The following is a 20,168-nucleotide window of genomic DNA, read 5'->3' on the forward strand; positions in this document are numbered from 1 at the left end:
CCTACAGTGTGTTTAAAACTCAAACTTTAAAATATCTGACCTGTTTTATTTCCAGTAACATTATTAGAATGTCATTCAGAGTTGCCTGGTCTTTAGTAATGTTCCCAAAATGTTAGCACAGAAACGTTATTTGCAATCCCACAACAGGAACAACTTTTCCGGAAATTTTCAAGGACTCTCAATTGGGTCATGAAGGTGACTGATCGTGATCAAAACAAAGCAGTAAAATAGGTTACAATAGAATCATAAAAGATTGCTAGTGCAATCAGCCAAGTTAACGATCAACAAAAGATGAATCGGCTATTTGTCACCATTTCCTCGTAGTTATTATTTATTTCTACAAATGGATTTATAAAGCTTGACTTTAAGGTTTATATCTATAATGGTGTTGTGATGGAATTCAGCGCTTGCCGCAATATTGCCACAATAATATTGTCACAAATCCATGCAGTCGTTAGCAGAAAAATAAGTTTTGTTTTTTATAATCTTGCTTGTTTTGAAATGTCCAAGATTGTAAACTCCCATTTCCGCATTGGTTATCAACAGTAAACAGATGATAACGAGTCTGTGTTTGTTATAAAAACCATGCACACATGTGCCTCCTTAAGAGAATTCCAGAGTTTCCCTTTGATTCACAACTTCAACATGCTGGTGCAAAAGCTAAGCTGGATCATATGTAAGTAATGATTTAAAATCGGCTGAACTGACATGATTTTAACTCTTCAATTCAGTGTTTTAGCTTGTTTCTATTTGACTTTGATTTTCAGTGCTGCTGTTTCTGTGTCAACATGGTAAGAATGCCAATTGACTAATTTATAATGTATGATTTAGTTTTAAATATATATATATAAAAAAACTTTATTATAAACTTTATTAAACTACAATATTTTATTTCAAGTTATTTTACTATATAATCTCTGCAGGAATAGAAGCACGTGTGATCTGTGAAGGAGGGTTTGGCACCCTCAGCTGTGGTGAGTATCTCAGTATTTTTTTTTTTTTTTTGTTATATTTTTGGCCTTTTGTGTCCCAATAGGACAGTATGAGAGAGGCATGAAGCACTGGGGGAGAATTCTGAACATGTGTGTGCTTAAATCTTACAATTTGCTTTGTTTTTATATGTGTCAGGTTCGTTTAGAACAATAAGGGTTATTGAAGCCAACTATGGACGGACTGACCGCACAACATGTGTTGGAGGGATACCATATTATCATACCTCAAACACGCGCTGCAAAAGAACAGTCACTAATTCAGTTTCCCGTCGGTAAGATTGACAGATAACAGTAAAATATGTTAATGTTCACGATTTCATTTAAGTATTTTACAAGAACAAGAAATATATTTCTTATGTCTATGGAACATTAAAGCTATTCCTAAGTACCTATTTTCTGTCTATGATTCAGGTGCAATGGAAGAAAGAGTTGTGTTCTTCATGCATCAAACACAGTTTTCGGTGAACCTTGTGTTGGAACTTATAAATACCTGGCCTTGACTTATGTATGTCGGTGATGAAGTAAGCCAATTGTTTTGTAACAATTGTGCAATTTTTGTGCCAACATTGTGCCAAATGTACAATTTTCATATTAAATTTTGATTTAATATGAATTAATAGTAATGAATAGATGAATTGAAATAATGATCATAAAATTCTTTAGCTTTAGATAAGCTATGCTCACAATAATAAATAATCTTTGTTGCTGCTGTGCATTGCGAAGACATCTCGTCAACTGCTTCAAACTCTGATCCATGTCAGTGTGTCAATAATATCTGAAAGTGACGTACAGCTGTATATAATTGTTTGTGCTGCTGTTTTTTTTATGTTTTGTGTGTTATAAATGTAAATGGTCCCTATTATAGATGTTGGATGCCACTATATAATATTGTTTTTGGTCTAATCCAGAAAAAACAATACAATACATTGAAATATGGGATTCAGAAAAAAATAAAAATTCATAACGAGCCTCATTTTACAAACTACATTTTTATTTTGGAAAGCTTTAATGATCATGTGTCAATGTGAATAATGGGAAGCAAAATGTTTCAAAAAGTAAAATGTCCAGATGCTTGACTGGACAAACACACCTTGATCCTAAAATGCTTTATTTTTGTAAATGAATGTCATTTTCATTTGAGGTGAATTTTATATCATAAATCCATCACTATTTTTTGTATGTGCTATTGTTTTATTGGAATATACAAAGGGTACAGCAATATTAATAAATATACATTCCTTTTTTCTTTAGACATGAACAGTCAATCAGACACTATTATATATACATAAATGTATTTAAAAATAATGTTGAAATTAATATAATGTTTATCGTATTAATGGAAAACAATCATGTTATCTGGTGAGAAAACAACGGTGACAATCAAAACCAAAAAGCTTGAGAATCAAAGATGAGTTTTGTACTATGGAAGCTACCCATCATGCATTGCAGGATGAAGCTTTTTTTTTGTCACCGTTGTTGTGATTCATATCCAAAATCTTGATGTCTGTGTGTGACTATATGATACTCTTGCTCAAAACATGTGCACATGATTTTAATCCGCCTTCAAATAAGTTATAATTTTAATGCTTTTGGCACCAATAATGCAGTTCCACAAGGATGGTGGTTATTAATCCCAAATATAAACACAAAACTTTAAACAATATTAGATGCCCATTTTGTGATGATTATGTCATCATCAACATAGAGCTGATAACACTCAAACTTTCTCTAGGCTTTCTCTGCCACAACAATTGTGTTACACAAACACACTGTTACAGCAGTCAAAGGAAAGTTAAAGTATAAAGAAATGGGACCAAGAGCCCAACTAAAGCAATCACTGATCACCACAATGGTGACACTTCAAATTAAACAAATATCAACATCTAAACCTCTGTTTATTCTCACTAAGATCATTTGACAGAAATAGTCAAAGTAATTATGTCTATATGAGACCATAAATGATGTTGAAATATGTCCACAATGGCCACATCTGAACTAGTGTTTAAACTTGTACGAAGGTTCGATGAACGTCTATATCGGACGTGCAGAACGCGTCGCAAAAAGACGTCATATCAACTTTCATTCTAGACCCTCAGTGGACGTCATTTCAACGTCCGATTTTTGTTGAAAAGACGTCTTTCGGACATCATTTTGCTTAGTGGGTCGTATCTTCACACCATAGACAATTGCCTTCAGATGACCCCAAAGATAAAAGTCTAAGGGGTCAGATCGGGAGACCTTGGGGGCCATTCAACTGGCCCACGACGACCAATCCACTTTCCAGGAAACTGTTCATCTAGGAATGCTCGGACCTGGCACCAATAATGTGGTGGTGCACCATCTTGCTGGAAAAACTCAGGGAACGTGCCAGCTTCAGTGCATAAAGAGGGAAACACATCATCATGTAGCAATTTCAAATATCCAGTGGCCTTGAGGTTTCCATTGATGAAGAATGGACCCACTATCGTTGTACCCCATATACCACACCAAACCATCACTTTTGTTTTTCCAACAGTCTTGGAGGGATCCATCCAATGTGGGTTAGTGTCAGACCAATAGCGGTGGTTTTGTTTCTTAACTTCACCATTCACATAAAAGTTTGCCTCATCACTGAACAAAATCTTTGGGGTCATCTGAAGGCAATTGTCTATGGTGTGAAGATACGAGATGTGCAGCACCTGAAACTACGGATACTGGATGCCTGTGCTGGCATTTCTCCTGCGGTGTTGCTATCAGTGTGTGAAGAGTGGGAGAACAGGGTTGCATTGACAATCCAACACAATGGGCAGCACATTGAACACATTTTATAAGTGGTCAGAAACTTGTAAATAACTCATGAACGAATACAGTTACGTTGAAACCAAGCACACCATTGTTTTTCTTGTGACATTACCAATAAGTTTGATGTGTCACATGGCCCTCTTCCTATTGAAAAAACAAAAGTTGTATCCAAGATGGCCGACTTCTAAATGGCCACCATGGTCACCACCCATCTTAAAGGGGTTTGCCCCCTCACATATACTAATGTGCCACAAACAGGACTTTAATATCACCAACCATTCCCATGTTATTACGGTGTATCCATATAAATGGCCCACCCTGTATATGGAATGGGTATGTCATTAACAGCAAAGACTGTCGGTGTCTCATCCCCCAACAACTCTGAGATGGGTTTGACAACAGTGTGGGAGAGGTGGTTCAGTCGCCAGAGGTCATTCACAATGCTGGACTGTGCTCCCGTGTCCCACAGGGCTCTAACTGGGCAATTATCCATAACGCAGTCCACTATACATCGGCTACCCACAAGGCTTATCAACTGTGGCTGGTGTCGAGGTGGTATGTAGTTTATCACACTTACAGCCGATGAGGTGCCAGCTGCTCTCTTTTCAAAGGTTGTTGTTGGTTGCATGACTGGGCTGGGTGGTGGCTACTCGTTTCGGGGCAATCGGCTTCGGACTACTGCTGGCCCCCTCAGTAGTCCCTGCCCGTTTTTCTGACGTGGTTCTGCGCCCATGAGAGAAGTGGCCCTCCTGCCCACATTTAAAACAGTGCAAACAGTTCTCACCCGTTCCCTCCTCCTTGCACTTCTTGCAGCCTCTCACTCCCTGCTTCTGTCCATGAGGACGGGGACTTGCCTCCATTACAGCCCGAAATATCTGCTGCATTTCCTTGCGAAGCTCTTCCATCATCTGCTGTGCGTTTATGCTGTCAGGAAATAAACAAGAATATTTTTTGTGCAAACATACTTGTCTTTTGTAATCTGTGGATTTGATCCCATAGAAATGACAGCACCAGTGCAGATCCAGATGCAGTAATACAGAGAATGAACACAAGTGTGTGTAAAACAGAGAAACCTGTGAAACAGAATTCAAACTAATCATAATTAGTTCATAATTACACTTTTTACCTGAGATTTAGAGACAAATGTGACTTTAGAAAGGTGGCATCACTATTTTATTTTTACACATTAGGTACGTCTATTAGTTAAATCTGTTGACTTTAGCAATCCTTGTTGCATTATATTAACAATGGTTGAAAAAGCACATTTAATGTTTTTTGAAGATACTTTCTTTTGTTATCTTCATTTTTTATGTATGGTTTGGTCCCAGGGATTTCAATTTGGCTCCATGTTGGTTGAATTTCACCCATTTTCTGTGGTTGAAAACTAAATGTGGATAACTGTGCATAAAGCTAATACTTATTGTATTTAAAGAGGACCTTCTGAAGAACAAATAACATTGAAACTAGAAATGCACCTTTATTTATTCACAATAAAACAATGTCTGGATGTTTGAGAGTCCAAATATACACTATAGGAATAAGGAAAATATGGTTAGCTTGTGCAATACTTGTATTTCTTCTTCCTCAAAGTGAAACTGTCTACCAGTGGTGGTTGAAGGCACAGAAAATTGCTCATGTCAATGTTCATGTGTCTTTTCCAGCACATTAACAACAACACCAAAACAAAAAGTGCTCGGTTTATCTGTCAATGAGATGTGAAAGTTGCACTAGAAACAGTTGGCTCTCTCTGTGTTTTCTTTCAGAATCACTTTTAGTCCAATTCACTTTTGAAGAGAATATTCATAAATTAACATTGACCAAGATTGACAAATGATATATTAGATATTCACTAATTCATGGTACAGAATGTAAAACGTTTCCTGTGCAAATGGTTATGTTTACGACCATCTTAAAGCGCCAGTCGCAGAATGTATTCTCCCTATGCATGTGTCATGAAATGCATTTAATATTTTGCCTTACATCACTTTTTATGCTACTATTTCTTCAGACAAAACATTAAAAGCCCACTTAGTGTTGGTTTGCCGTTGCCCACACCGTCCCACAGAAAACCCACACCTGCCCACAACAGACATGTTTGCTGATTTCTGAACGAACACAGCATACAACTGATGCTGGACAGTCATTTGAAACACCATTTTCAACTAAAAACAGAAAATGCTGTAATGCGTTTTGGCCGTTCATCTACATGACAACTGCCTGAAAATGCTAACTTTTGAAACCAGGTTTCAAAGTACACGTTTTTGTAAGCAATAGCATTGACATCATGTGCATATGTGTTACGTGTGTTCAGTCTATAGGCCCATGATGTTTCTTTACAAAGTGACATCGCCATCTACTGGCCTGACAGCAGAATACAGCGTTTCTTAGTTTCAATGGATCTGTGTGGACGAGGATCGTTTTGACAAAGTTGCAACAAAAATTACAAAGAAAAACCTTTTCTGTTTTTAGTACATCATTGTCATATAAACATACCCAGAGTTAAGGACCACCCCTGTGCCATTTAGAGCTTCATGACAAAAACAAAATCAAAATAGCCGGTGAATTGTCTGATAGTTGGTTGGTTTGACAATTTAGGACAGCTCTTAAAAGTGTAAAGGTTAATGACACTGATTGGATGCATATAACTAATCAGTGCATGAAAGTTTCTCAGACTGTAAAAAGCCTATTATTTTTTGAGACAAGTACTAATGCATTTAATGATTGATTGGCTGTTGATAGATATATATCTAAGCTTTTTAGATATATTGTTAAAGCAGGGCTCAGTAGTTTCGGGATTTCTTCGCTGTATTCTTTTTGCTCGCAGGTTTCTCTCTAGAGCTCCCCCTACAGCTTCGGAATAGATATTTGACAACACTGTAGTAAAAACTTGTTGCCGATTCTCAGACACCAGAGGCTAGTAGATCAACGACATCAAAGCAGATGGGACATTCTTTAAAACGTCTTCTTCATTCGGGTTTGAACAGCGTGAGGGAGCGCAATAATGACAGCATTTTAGCAGATTTCTTTTGGCCGTAAAGCAATTGTTTACATCGCGAGACCTGATATCACGCGATACTTCCTGAAGCGGCGGCCGGCGGGGCTCTTTGCCTCTGCGCCCATCTGAGAATAACATGGAGTTTTACTCTACTTGGTGTGGTAGTGAGATTCGGCGGGCGGAGCCAGTCTTTCTTGATAAGTTGACAATGGCGGCGCCAGCGGCACACGAGAAAGAGACTGTGCAAACTCTTCTTCAAACTCCGTTTGAAAGAAGACCACTGGCTGAAAAAACAAAAAATAAAAGAAATGGGACCGGACCAGCCACAAATTAACATCAGACAGCAGGTGAAAGACAAGAAAGCGTCTTAAACTAGAGGCTTTTCGCAGACATGGTACACTAGGAAGCCGTGGCTAACCAGCTGCGGAGTAGCTAACTCGCTGTTTTGCTTCCCTTGTTTGCTTTTTAAAACTGCAGCAACCGATCGAGCCTGATGTGAAGGAGTTCAGGATATGAAACACCTTCTTCGGAAAAAATAAAAAAAACACGAACACACAAAGATGCATATGGAGATCTGCCTGAAATTTGCATTGCTGGGGAAGGCTAACATTGCTACTCAGTTGGATGATGGCCATCGACTTTGTATAAGAAGGCACAATGAGGAAGTGGACAAGAATCGATATATTCTTTCTAAACTGATTGACTGTGTAAAATTTTGTGGTGCCTTTGAATTGGCATTGTGTGGCCACTACGAGACTAAAGCCTCTGAGAACCCAGGCATTTTTAGGGGCCTTGTTAATTTCACCTCGTCATTGGATGCTGCTCTGAAGGAGCACTTGGAGGGAGCTACTGTGTTCAGAGGTATGTCCAAAACGATTCAGAATGAGCTGCTGGACTGTATGCTGACTGTTGTTAAGGAGTACATTCACGAGGAGATGACTGCGGCTGATTATATTGCCATTCAAGCCGATGAAACATCTGACGTGTCTGTCCAGTGCCAACTTGCCCTTGTTCTTCGCTACATCAACCGCTACAACGTCATTCAAGAGCGCTTTTTTGAGTTCATACCGATTGAAAACGCGAATGCTAAAAACATCGCTCAAGCACTTTTGGAAAGGATGAGTGCATTGATCCCACCCAAAGACAAGACAAAATTAATAGCTCAAGCTTATGACGGAGCGAGCGTTATGCGGGGTGCCACTGGAGGAGTTCAGCGTAAAGTGATGGCTGTGTATGAAAACGCACACTATGTACATTGTTACGCACATCAGCTCAATCTGGTAATGCAGCAAGCCACCTCAAAGATACCCAAGGTCTCCACATTTTTTTCGGAGCTAGATGGATTTTGTGCATTTTTTTCAAGGTCGCCCAAATGGACCAGCGTGCTTGATGATGTTGTTGGCAGCAGACTTCCGAAAGCGTGTGCAACAAGGTGGAACTTTCACAGTCGCTCAGTGAACACTGTATATGAGCACAGGGATGATGTTCTTAAGTGTTTTAAGACCATTCAGGACTCTGGGAATTTTGATGCTGTGACTGTGAGAGAAGCAGGAGGTTTTGTGAGGATGCTGGAGGTTGGTACTGTGGGAGGAGACTGGCCAGCAATCAGTTTCAGGTGTAGGTGGTTAGTTCTATCATTAAGATCGCATAAAGGGTTCTTACAGCAACAGGTGGTGGTTTTTCTGCAGTTCTGACGTGTGTTTGTTGTGCTCAACGTGCAGCCTCTGTACCCTTTCATAGGCTGATTATTTAAGAGGTTTTGTTCTCTGTCTGGGAAATGAGGCAGACAAACATTTATTGCTGCGGTACCTTCAATGGGCTGATGGCTAGTGATGGCAAAATGAGGCTTTCTAAACCACTGAGACCTCGCAGGCCATTGCTTCAGCTAAAGGTTCATTACTCGAAGCTAGCTACTGTGCAAAGAAATAGCAGACAAATTAATTCATTCTGAACCAGTGTCGCGCCCTCCCTCATTTTATAAAAATATATTTTTTTTTATAAAAAAATTATATTTTATAAAAATGCTTTTATAAATAAAAATATTTATTTGTAATGCAAATATATTTATATTTAAATGTATATTTTATAAAAATATTTTTATAAATAAAAAAATATGTATTTATTTTGTACTCACTGTTGATGTTTGTAACCTTTCATTTGCAATAATAAAAAGACATGATCAGACATTTGTCCATTACTGTGTATAATATATAAAATATGTATCTTTCTCTGTCTGAATTTACTTGTCCAGAGTCACACACATATTAATTAATTATTCATAAATTGTTTGGATAGGGACAGTATGAACAACAACAGTGACACTGTTGAGTGCAGTGCTTATGTTAGAGGGGGTGTAATAAAGTACATTTATTAATTTAACAGATTATAACAGATTAAAGTAAACTGCAACAGAATAGTCCGGAAGGAAGGAAAATAAAAATAGATTTTTTTTTTGAGAAACAGAATTATTTCAAGTGTGTTGGGGTTTAGACGATTCCTCTTCTTGGACAAAATCTCTCTAGCCTGGGAAAAGATCCTTTCACAAGGATGCAGAAGGGGAACGTAAAAATGGCAGTGGTACAAATGAGGACACTGATGCTTCTGTTGAGCCCAGACAGGGGAGGATTCCCTCTTTCTTGCTGGCTCCATTACCAGGAAAAAGGAAGAGTCACAAAAAGCAAACAAATCCAAAAGGGCAATCCAAATCAAAAAGCAGTCCAGTCCAGATCCAAAAATCCAGAGCAATCCAAATAATCTTATCTAATTAATATAACAAGACTATAATATAGGCCTACTATAATAATAATATACTATTCTAACCTGATAATGTAATAATATACAGCCCTCACATATGACACAATAACGACAATGACAATGATAGTTTTCTAACTCTCTGACTCTCTGACACTACTACAACTGCTTCTACTACTCCTGACAACACCCACAAGGAGGCGCGAGTTTCGAATCGCCTTTTATCCGGAAGCGACACTCAGACCGAACCGATGACGTAGCCACACAAACCGAGGCCTCGTTTGTCATTAGTCACGTGATTTTCACGTTAACGACACAAGCCTCGAATCGCGGCTTCATCTGGCACGCCCACTTTTTCTCGACACACGCTCTGACGCCTCGGTTCAAATGTCACATCACTAGCGGTACCTTCAATGGGCTGATGGCCATGTTGGAATGCTGAATAACGTACCTTTTATCAATCATGTTTGGGGATTGAGAGCTGAGATTGGGTAACTGTGTTGCAGTTGTACTTTCGCTAAAGGGCAGACCAGCCACTGTTTCTTGTATATTTTAGATCTATATTGTGGTTTGTTATTGTTATTTGATATTGATTTTGATCTTAAATGTTGTTTGTCATTTGCTTTGTTTCTTTGGTACTGCTCTCCTCTTTTTGTGTGTTCCAGTGGTCAGAGACTTTGTACAGGGCCGGGCCTGCATCTACACTAAACCTCCTTCGGTGTAGGTGATTTGGGTGGTATGACACTGCTGTGTGGTGTGTACTGGAGGTTGGCACTGAAATAGTGACTTAAAGGTGCATTAAGCAACTTTTCATGTTAAAAATACCCGTTTTTCTAACCCATACATGCTTAAACAATTGCCTGATGGGCTGAATGAGCCCTTCTATGATCACTGCGATTGCCTCTATAATCCTGTACAGTAAAATAAATAAGAGGGATTCGGGCAAAGAGTATAGACTTCTATACTCTTTGATTCGGGTCGGAATCGACTGGGCGTGACGTCATGCGTGTTCACGCTCACCTGGCTATGTCTGGCAGGTTTGTGTATTCGCCGCCATTATCCGCATCAGCGAAGACAACTCAAGCGACTTTTGCAAAAGTAGAAGATGGATTCAAAGAGACCGGCTTCTAGTTCATCCCAAACCCCAACGCAAACTCCACATACCGCGTGCACAACTCTGGTTGCAGTTTCGCGTGTCGCCAGAAGGGGGCATAGTTCTGCAAAAACTCAGAGACTTGCGCAATGCACCTTTAAAGGTTACTACTTATTTGCGGTGTATGCTGTGGGGTTTCTTCTGTCTTCTTATGTCTCTTACAGGTGGTAGGAGGTCCACAAGAGCAGGTCCGACCCTCTTGCAGTCTTGAGGAGAGCTAATTCCAACTTCTGTGAATGTTATCAAGTTTTTAACATTTGATGGTTCTATTGGAAAAATAAAATTGTTACCTTTTTACAAACTACATTTGTTGTCCATAATCCGTATTGTGACCTTTAAAGGGCTCCTCCTGCCTTAAATAAGGAGGTGGCGTAGTCAGCTTATATTTCCTACACTACAGTACATTTAGCTTTTTTCTCCAACTATTTCACAAAATCATGTGACACGTCGACATGCTCTTTCAGCAGCTTCAGAAACTAAACATTGACCCCATCTTCATCAAAGCTGCCATCTGTAATTTTGCCGACAGCATTAGAAACATCAGGTAAATGTGAAAAATCATAGAAATAACATGAATGCAGAATAATGTAGTATTAAGCAATTGTTTTATGTTTAAACAAGGTCTTCCATATTCACTGTGCAAGAGGAGATTCCAGCTGCCTAGCGACAGAGGACACTGGGGCCCGCAGAACAACATCGGATTGCTATTGAGGTACAGCTTATTTCACTTTCATAGGCCTCCTCTTGTGCTCTAGTCTACAGTAGTGCTTCACAAACTGCTGCACAGTTACTGGTGCCACTCAGAGGTCCTCTGTTTTAATTTTGTGTTATGTTTGGAGCAGTTACTAATGTTTTGCCAAATCAAATTCACTTTATCCGTTAGGAACTTCATCTGCCGAGAAAGTGCCACTACAGATAAAAACATAGCACATGTACATTACAATAATTTTATTTTGGATTTCCTCTTAATCTCAATTCACCAATGATTTAGTTCTATTGTAGATCCTTGATTAGTTTTGGTTTAGACAACAGTATTTCATACCTGATTTTTGCATATCCACATTTACAACTATATTCAAATTATTGTGACATAATTTAATAAAGTTCTATGTAAAGCAATTAATATGTTATTTATTTTCTATGTTTTACAGGTGTGTGATACCATCTGAGCTCAGACAAAGGAGCGCTTTGCGTTCACTGCATGGGCACCTTGTGAGTTCAACACTGCTGCATGGAGAGCTGTTCTCAATTGCCTGTTAAAGCAACACACCACATATCATAGTGTTTCTTGGTCTTCTGCTGGACTGAAGCACTGGCTCTACTCTTCAGCACAATGGTGACCCAGAAAACTCAACAGAAACACTTTAAATCCCAACAGAACTTTAAACACTAACAGATCTCTTCTATGTGCAAAACATAAAATAGCGATTCATTTCAGCATTTACTCTCAGTTCACATACATTATTTTTCTACTGAGTGCAAGGAACTTTAATATCTGAGTGAAATTATGTAAAGATCTTGTTTCATTTCGTAAATTATTCTTAGGATTTTACAGTTCATTACTGGATAACGGTGTTCATCAGTGTTGCCAGTATATTACTGTTTTTCTATTTTACCTTGAAACCTTTCAACCCCACATCATGTAGTGCCCACACTACAAAGAGTAAAAGTAACATTGACACAGTGTTACAGTGAGATAATTAAGTGAATATGTAAGTGATTGTTGAGCATTAGTGATGAACACCTGCTGTTAACAAGCAGAATCACTGAAGCAAAGAGCACTGAAGAACAGAAAAAAGAGAAGAGACGAGCAGAAACAAAATAACTACAACTGACTTCTAGCCATTACTCATTATTACACTTATTACTAGCCAGTTTAACTTTATTTCTGTCATACGTCTACAGAAGCTCTTATTGAGAATTAACAGAGGTTTAGATGTTGATGATTTATTGAAAATGTTTGGTTTGAATTACCAATATGGTGATCAGTGTTTGCTTTGAATGAATTGTTGAATTGTTTTACTGTAAAAAAAAAAAAAGGCAAAATTCGAAGAGTAACATACCATTTTCAATTAAACCAGTAATATACTGTAGAAAACTATGCATTCTGGGTAATATAGGTAGTTTTCGAGAAATTAGTCTACAGGAATATACTGTGAATGAACAGCACTCAAAGTCGAAACTCAGAGGCCAAATCAAACCTTATACCACATGTGTCAAACTCAAGGCCTAATCCGGCCCGCCACATTATTTTATATGGCCCGTGAGAGCATATGGGTGTCTTAAAATTAGGGATGCAACGAAATTTAGGCTGCCAAAAATAACATTTTCGTTTTTTGGCCGAAAGATACTAAAAACCTGCGCGCCCCTCCGTGTTCGGCGATGGTTTGACTCTGGCTCAGTGTGTCGTGCGAGTCCGCTTCCGAAGATGCATAACTTCCATAGACAGTAAAAGAAATGGACACAGCGACCCCATTGGAACTCAATTGAGACAAGTGAAGCCCGTTTTTAGCGATTTCTTAGCACTTCCTTTCCTGACGCGCAGACTCAAACCGAGCAAAGCGTTACACGGACCACGTGAGCAACCTGTCTGTCTTCTAGTAGCTGTGCCAAGAGAAATCTGAATCATTCCCTTCCGAATCTTGCAGAGACGGAGAGTGTGAGTAGGAGCTGTCCATGAGCTTGGAGCAGGAGCAACTTTTGCTAGGTATTCTGATTAATTATATTGTCATTTTGCCTCCACGTCCCCCCGATTGCCCGCGAGCTTCTCCTCCTGTCCATACGGTAATCGCTCTACTGTGCGACAGAGAGTCGCGTGGTTATGACGCAATCGTTAGCCTACTTTTACAAAAACTGCTTCTACGGGGCCATAACATAAGCTACAAGGTAATGGAGCATTTTATACATTGTCGTGTTTCTTTAGAAATAAATAATGGACAAATGGAGTCTTTAAACACCTCAGATGTAAAGTTATTCGCTGTCAAAGTGACGCCAAAATGAATGGGAGTCAATGGGATGCTAACTGCAGGTGAAGTTCTGCTACAAGATGGCGGCACGCGGCCGACTTCAACTTCCGGTCGACTTCCTTCCCCCCTGATAACTTCTAAGCGCGTTCCGCTGTGTGTGTGCGCTGTGCTCTCCGCTCCGTGTTCACAGCGCGTTCTGCTCAATGTTCCGCAAGCAACCTCCGTGTGTGTGTGTGTGTGTGTGTGTTGCGAGCTCTGCTCACGCTCACCCTCACCGGAAAGGCAAAGTCCGCTAAAAAAAAACGTGCCGACATGAAATTTCTCTGGACTTGTTTCTTTTTGCAATAGCACTACTGTGCTGTAACATGGTGTGTATAGCCGTGCTGGGCAACACTGGTAAAATTACACGAATCACGATCCGCTCGTTCTCCCTGCTCTGCTCATGCTCAGATAAAAATAGCTTTGTAGGACTATACTTTATTTTGACAATTGGTCAAAAAATAAATCTGTTAAATCTGATTCTGCTGCATAGAACTAATTGAAGAATAATATATTGATATTTTATATTATTTTAATATAATAATATATTTATTTAAATATATTAAATATATTACATAATATTTAATATAATATGTACCAGTATTATCCTTTTCACCATTTGTATCACTCCGCTTGTCTGTGTTTGCGCCACTTGCATCATTAAGCCAGTAGGTTGCGACAAGTGACTGTCTTTATGAGTGAACAATTGAACTTTAAACTGATTATTTCCAAAAACATTGATTAACTCAGGAAAGAAACAAGTTGCTGAAACCAATCTTTAATGCTAATATAAATTGCTCATTTGCCTCTGGACACAAAAAGATTGCACTGGGTTTTGATTGAAATGTAACATCTATGCAAAATAATCCTTGAAAGATTTCTCATTTAAGGCCATTCCTGTTTGGAATATGTGATTGTGTATTGTCAACAATAAGCAGAAACATTCTGCATTTCCATTTTGTAGTGTGGATCATTCATTGCAATATTTATCCTCATTCTCATTTTTAAGAATCTGTTATCTTGACAAATAATTTATGTATACTGCCCACTGACATGCTTTTAAAGCTATTGTTATCCGAATTTTTTGGCCTTTAAACACCTTAAAATGCACATATGTAGGTCCGAGAAATCCAAATTTTATCGGGGGAGCATGTCCCCGAACCCCCCTAACTACCTCACATTTGAATACGCATGTGTGGTAATGTGTGCTGGTGTGGCTATAGTGCCAGGGCTGAATTTTTTAGCCAGTTTGCCCCTGCATATATACAATAATACACTATTCTCTGTATCAAATCATTATTACCCAGCCCCTGATGTTTTTAAAACCTAGAAACACCCCTGCAAATGCATATACAATGTAATAATCAAATAAAGAGACAATATATTAACATTTTAAAAGTCTTACAGTTACAACCGGCCCTTTGAGGGCAGCCATAATGCTGAAGTGGCCCTCAGTGAAAATGAGTTTGACACCCCTGCCCTATACCCTTATTCACTATTCCCTAAATTAGTTCACTAATATAGTCCACTTGAGTTAATGAAAAGAAGTGAGTGAATTCAGAACACCTGACAAGCAGAATCACGGAAGGACAGAGAAACAAGAGCAGAAAAAAGAGAAGAGATGAGCAGAAACACGAGAACTACATCTGACTTACAGCCACACTGAGTGTGAAACCAGTTTACAAACCAGTTCCTGTCATACATGTACAGACGTTCTTGTTGAGAATCAACAGAGGTTTAGACGTTTCAATCAAAAAGTTTGAAGTTACCATTGTGGTGATCAGTGTTTGCTTTGGTTGGACTCTTGACTCTTGACTCTTCTTTTTTTTTTTTTTTTGCTACTGTAACTGTGAGTTTAAAAAACACATTTGCCTCACCTGCCTCAGGTCATTTCGAGGCAGGACAGCGGTTCCACTGAAACAATTTCAGAGGCTCCTGGGGCATATGGCAGCCGCAGCCGCAGTAACGCCACTCGGCTTGTTACATATGAGACCGCTTCAGCGCTGGCTTCACGATCGGCACGGATGCCCTGGCGCACAGCTGGCCCCGGGACCTGCGCAAATATGCGTTTCCCCCAGTAAGCCTTTCTCGCACAGACCCTGTGCAAGGTCAGGGAGGACGAGGAGCAGGTCCTGTTAGTGGCGCCGTATTGGCTCACCAGGACTTGGTTCACGGAACTTATGCTCCTCGCGACAGCCCCTCCTTGGCAGATTCCTCTGAGGAAGGACCTGCTTTCTCAGAGACGGGGCACTCTATGGCACCCACGTCCAGACCTCTGGAAACTACATTTCTGGTCCCTGGATGGGACGTGGAGGTTCTAGGTGGTCTACCACAGGCAGTGGTGGACACCATCACTTCTGCTAGAGCCCCCTCTACGAGGCGCCTCTATGCTTTGAAGTGGAACCTGTTTGTCGATTGGTGTTCCTCCCGTCAGGAGGACCCCCGAACTTGCCCGATCAGAGTCATGCTTTCCTTCCTGCAAGATGGGTTGGAGCGAAGGCTCTCTCCCTCCACCCTCAAAGTGTATGTCGCTGCAATAGCCGCGCATCACGATGCAGTAGAAGGTAAGTCTTTGAGAAAGCATGATCTGATCATCAGATTCCTTAAAGGTGCTAGGAGGTTAAATCCACCTCGTGTTGTGCACTCTGTACCCTCTTGGGACCTAGCTCTGGTACTTAGAGCTCTTCAAAGTCCTCCCTTTGAGCCTTTGTTGACAGTAGAGCTTAATATCCTGTCCATTAAGACAGTGCTCCTGTTAGCATTGGCCTCTTGCAAGAGGGTCGAGGATCTGCAGGCTTTTTCGGTCGACGAATCGTGCCTAGAGTTCGGGCCGGGTCTTTCTCACGTTGTATTGAGACCCCGGCTCGGATATGTGCCCAAGGTTCCTACCACTCCCTTCGTGGACCAGGTAGTGAACCTGCAAGCGCTGCCCCAGGAGGAGGCAGACCCAGCCCTAGCTTTTCTCTGTCCCGTCTGTGCCCTGCGGGTTTTTATTGACAGAACGCAAAGCTACAGGACCTCAGATCAGCTCTTTGTCTGTTACGGAGGCCAGCAGAAGGGGAAGGCTGTCTCCAAGCAGAGGTTAGCTCACTGGTTAGTGGATGCTATCACCCGAGCTTATGAGTCTCTGGGTGAGCCTTGTCCTCCCAGGTTGCGCGCTCACTCTACTAGAGGTGTTGCCGCCTCCTGGGCTTTGGCTCAAGGCGCCTCGCTGACAGACATATGTAGAGCTGCGGGCTCGGCGACACCGAACACGTTCGCTAGATTCTATAGCCTACGTGTGGAACCTGTTTCCTCCCGAGTACTCGCTTACGGCCAGTGGTGCGAGGGAATAGGTTGTATCGGCTTGCTATGCCACTCCGCGCCTCGGCCTCCGTATGGCGCCCAACTTTGGTGAGCCTCGTGAGTTCCTCCATCACCCCTTCGGTGTCAGGCGTGGCAGACCGCCTGGCGCCAGGTCTGCTACCTCTAGTAAGGAGTTGCTAGTAGACTGGGTGTTTTTTCCAGTGGTCTCTACGGTGACCCATGATGCCACGTGCAGTTCAGCCGTGTCTTCCCCTTGACAGGCTCGTTCTGTCGCCCCTGTTGAGTATGCTCCCACTTCCCTTGGATTGGGACTACCTCAGGGACTGCCATATGTTTCACTACCCCAATGGGTTAGTACATATGTGTATTCCAGGTCTTCCTCAGGCAGGCTGGGCTTCCGCAGCGTTCCCCCCGTATGGGTTAGGGCACGCTTTCCCAGTGTTATCCAATATCCACTGTGCAGGTCTTGCGGAAAACAGCAGTGTGATTCCCTAGCTAGCTCCCGCAACTTATTCAAGAAACTGCTGCAGGGTAGCTTAGCTGGGTGCTGGAAGGGACCAGCACCATGGCGTTTTATTAGGGATCCCAATTCATCAGGGAACTCCTCCGTTCTCTGTACTCAGGGAACGAGGGTTACATACGTGACCGAGACGTTCCCTTTCGTCCTGGGAACTCCGACGTGTCATCCGTTCGCCGTGTTGCTGTACCTTCGCGGAGGACTGGACACTGTTCGGCTCCCCAGCGAAAAGCATTGCGCAATGTTTACTTCCGACTTTTATACCCGCGCTAGTAGGCGGGCTGCAGGATGCAAATCTTGCATGCCAATGTCCATTGGCTCGTTTTTAATTCTCTCGAAGGCAATTGGCTCCCTAGCGTGATCCCAATTCGTCAGGGAACTCCCCCGACAACACGTCTCCGTTCCCTGTACTCAGGGAACGAGGGTTACATACGTAACCGAGACGTTTTCCATTGATCACAGTAAGACGCTGCCCTCTAGTGCAGTGAAGCAGAAATACATTTCATTGGTCTAAAAAAATTTATAATTAGGAAAAAATACTCACCTTCAAGTCACCAGAAACACTTTTGATTTTCCTCGGTCAAGATTTATGTGGTTATTTACTGACAATTTACCTAGTGTAATACGTGCGCGAACTTCCGGAAAATATTCATGTGAATATATACAATAACAGGTTGAATGTGAGATTTTCTGTAAATGAAAACATCATTAAAGGGGCTGAAAGTGTTGAAGACTCTCCTTCCGTTATGTGCTTTTCCAGAGTCATTATTATGGAGGAGAATCGCTGATCTGCATGTGCTGATAGCCTCTACGTTTGGACTCATTCTGGGCTGGAAACTTTGTAAGGAGGGAATTACAGATATTTTCCAGCAAGAAGAAGGAAGGTAACAACATAAAAGTATGACTGGATTTATGGATTTATGAATATAACTTTATGGTGTTTTTCTGTCTATCTATCTACACTATATGGACTAAAAGTATTTTAGTATTTACCAACATCGACTCTAATGACATTGCATTACAGATACACATTAATATGGAGCATCTGGGAAAGGTTTCCTCAAGATTTTGGAGTGTTTTTGTGGGAATTCTTGCCCATTCATCCATTAGATTATTTGTGAGGCAGGCACTGATATCGGACATCTGGCTCACAGTCTCCGTCCCAATTCATCCCAAAGCTGTTGGATGAGGTCGAGGTCCGGGCCAGTCAAGTTCAAATCAATTTGGAGCTTGAAAGTCATGAAGTTTCTTTAAAAATATCATAAAAGTTGTACAGGTTTGGAACAACATGATAGCGTTTAAATAAAGGAATAATTCACCCGAAAATAAACCTTCATCACGAGTGTAATCTGGTCTCGTAGGGAATGTGGTGGACTCCTGCTGGTGGTTTTCTGGCTTCTGCTGTGCAGACATTCAGGAAGGTACTGTAAACCATCTGATAAAGTTTTATATTTTAATGTTCACAGATGATGTTTAACACTGTTCTTTTCCTTTATCAGACTGATCTGTGATCTGGTTTCTGTAGTGAATCTTCATGTGTGTGTCCTGCAGGAGTTCTGTCGGCTCGGTGAGGATCTGCACTGCTGTAGGAATCACTGTGTTTCCCTTCATCACGTGGATCTATTACTACATGAACACAGAGCTGAGGAAACACTGGCCTGAACACTGTAACACTGCTCTCTGATCAGCCAGCACAGGACACAAACCTGTCCAGATCCAGACGTGTGGTTTTCTTCACTGCATTCCTCTCTTATTCTGTGGATTATATTCTTTACAGAAAGATGGCATGATGACTCTATGACTTTTCTGAAATCTGTATGACTTTCTCTCTCTGTGAAACACAAAAGATGTTTAGCACAATATTAAAGGTGGTTGTGTCACACACACATTATATAATTTATACTTATTCAGAATATTATTTTTGAATTGAGTTTTCCTCAGAAGGAGCTATCACACTGGATGCATATCTATAAATGTATGCATGTGTACTGTTTAGAGATAATTAAAAACATGTTTATGCATTTTCAGAACAAAAAAAACAAACAAAAAAAACAATACCTGAAATTAAAAAAATATTTAAACTATATAGACATTAAAAAGACATTATGCAATGACAAAAATAGCTCAGGTTCAGCACATCACCTAAATGGGTCTTAACAAACGTAGCACTGCAATTGTATTATTTATTTTTCTTTCAAGGCTTTGGCAATTGAATAAAGTTTTTTTTCTTCTTTGGTGTCTTTATTTTTGTATTATGTACATGAATACACATGCATACTATTTAGCATATAACAAAAGCAAATTGTACATTTTGTTTTAAAACTGAATCACTTATTCCACAAAAATAATAAGAAATGACAAACACATCAAAATTACTAAAACTTTTATCTACAATTAAAATGAAACAGAAAATATAAAAACAAAATCTAACTAAACATATTAACAAACACTATAATAGTATCTCAGTGACAATGTTGTATTGTACTAAAAACAGTTTCATACTCACTAGATGCAAATGAGTGGAGACTGAAATGAAAGACGATTCTCAGATCACCAACTGTACACTCGCCATTCACTGGGGAATTAAAATGCAAACATTTATTATGAATCGTTATGAATTTGATAGTATGTTGCTATCCAAATGCATATATGCAAATATACTCTCTTT

At 40.3% G+C, this 20,168-nt stretch overlaps 3 protein-coding genes across 3 annotated transcripts in view; all 3 read left to right on the top strand.

Moving 5' to 3' along the window:
• The window catches only part of tmem220 (transmembrane protein 220), a 70,948-nt gene extending 51,271 nt beyond the window's left edge, over window positions 1–19,677 (top strand). Inside the window, exons 4-6 of the mRNA XM_084387856.1 lie at window positions 18,261–18,384; window positions 18,862–18,921; window positions 19,052–19,677. Coding sequence (XP_084243982.1) covers window positions 18,261–18,384; window positions 18,862–18,921; window positions 19,052–19,184 — 317 coding nt within the window. The 3' untranslated portion in view covers window positions 19,185–19,677. The remainder of the gene's footprint in view (window positions 1–18,260; window positions 18,385–18,861; window positions 18,922–19,051) is intronic.
• fbf1 (Fas binding factor 1) overlaps window positions 1–20,168 on the top strand; it is a 214,230-nt gene that overhangs the window by 157,481 nt on the left and 36,581 nt on the right. The window lies entirely within an intron of this gene.
• Window positions 97–2,157, top strand: LOC311277555 (D-galactoside-specific lectin-like). Its single transcript, XM_084387886.1, has 5 exons — window positions 97–676; window positions 768–791; window positions 924–974; window positions 1,129–1,264; window positions 1,404–2,157. Exons 1-5 carry the CDS (start codon window positions 586–588, stop codon window positions 1,507–1,509), a joined length of 408 nt encoding a protein of 135 aa, XP_084244012.1. The 5' UTR covers window positions 97–585; the 3' UTR covers window positions 1,510–2,157.

This window comes from Rutilus rutilus (assembly GCF_951802725.1).
Source record: "Rutilus rutilus genome assembly, chromosome: 1".
In the NCBI taxonomy this organism is placed as follows: Eukaryota; Metazoa; Chordata; class Actinopteri; order Cypriniformes; family Leuciscidae; genus Rutilus; species Rutilus rutilus.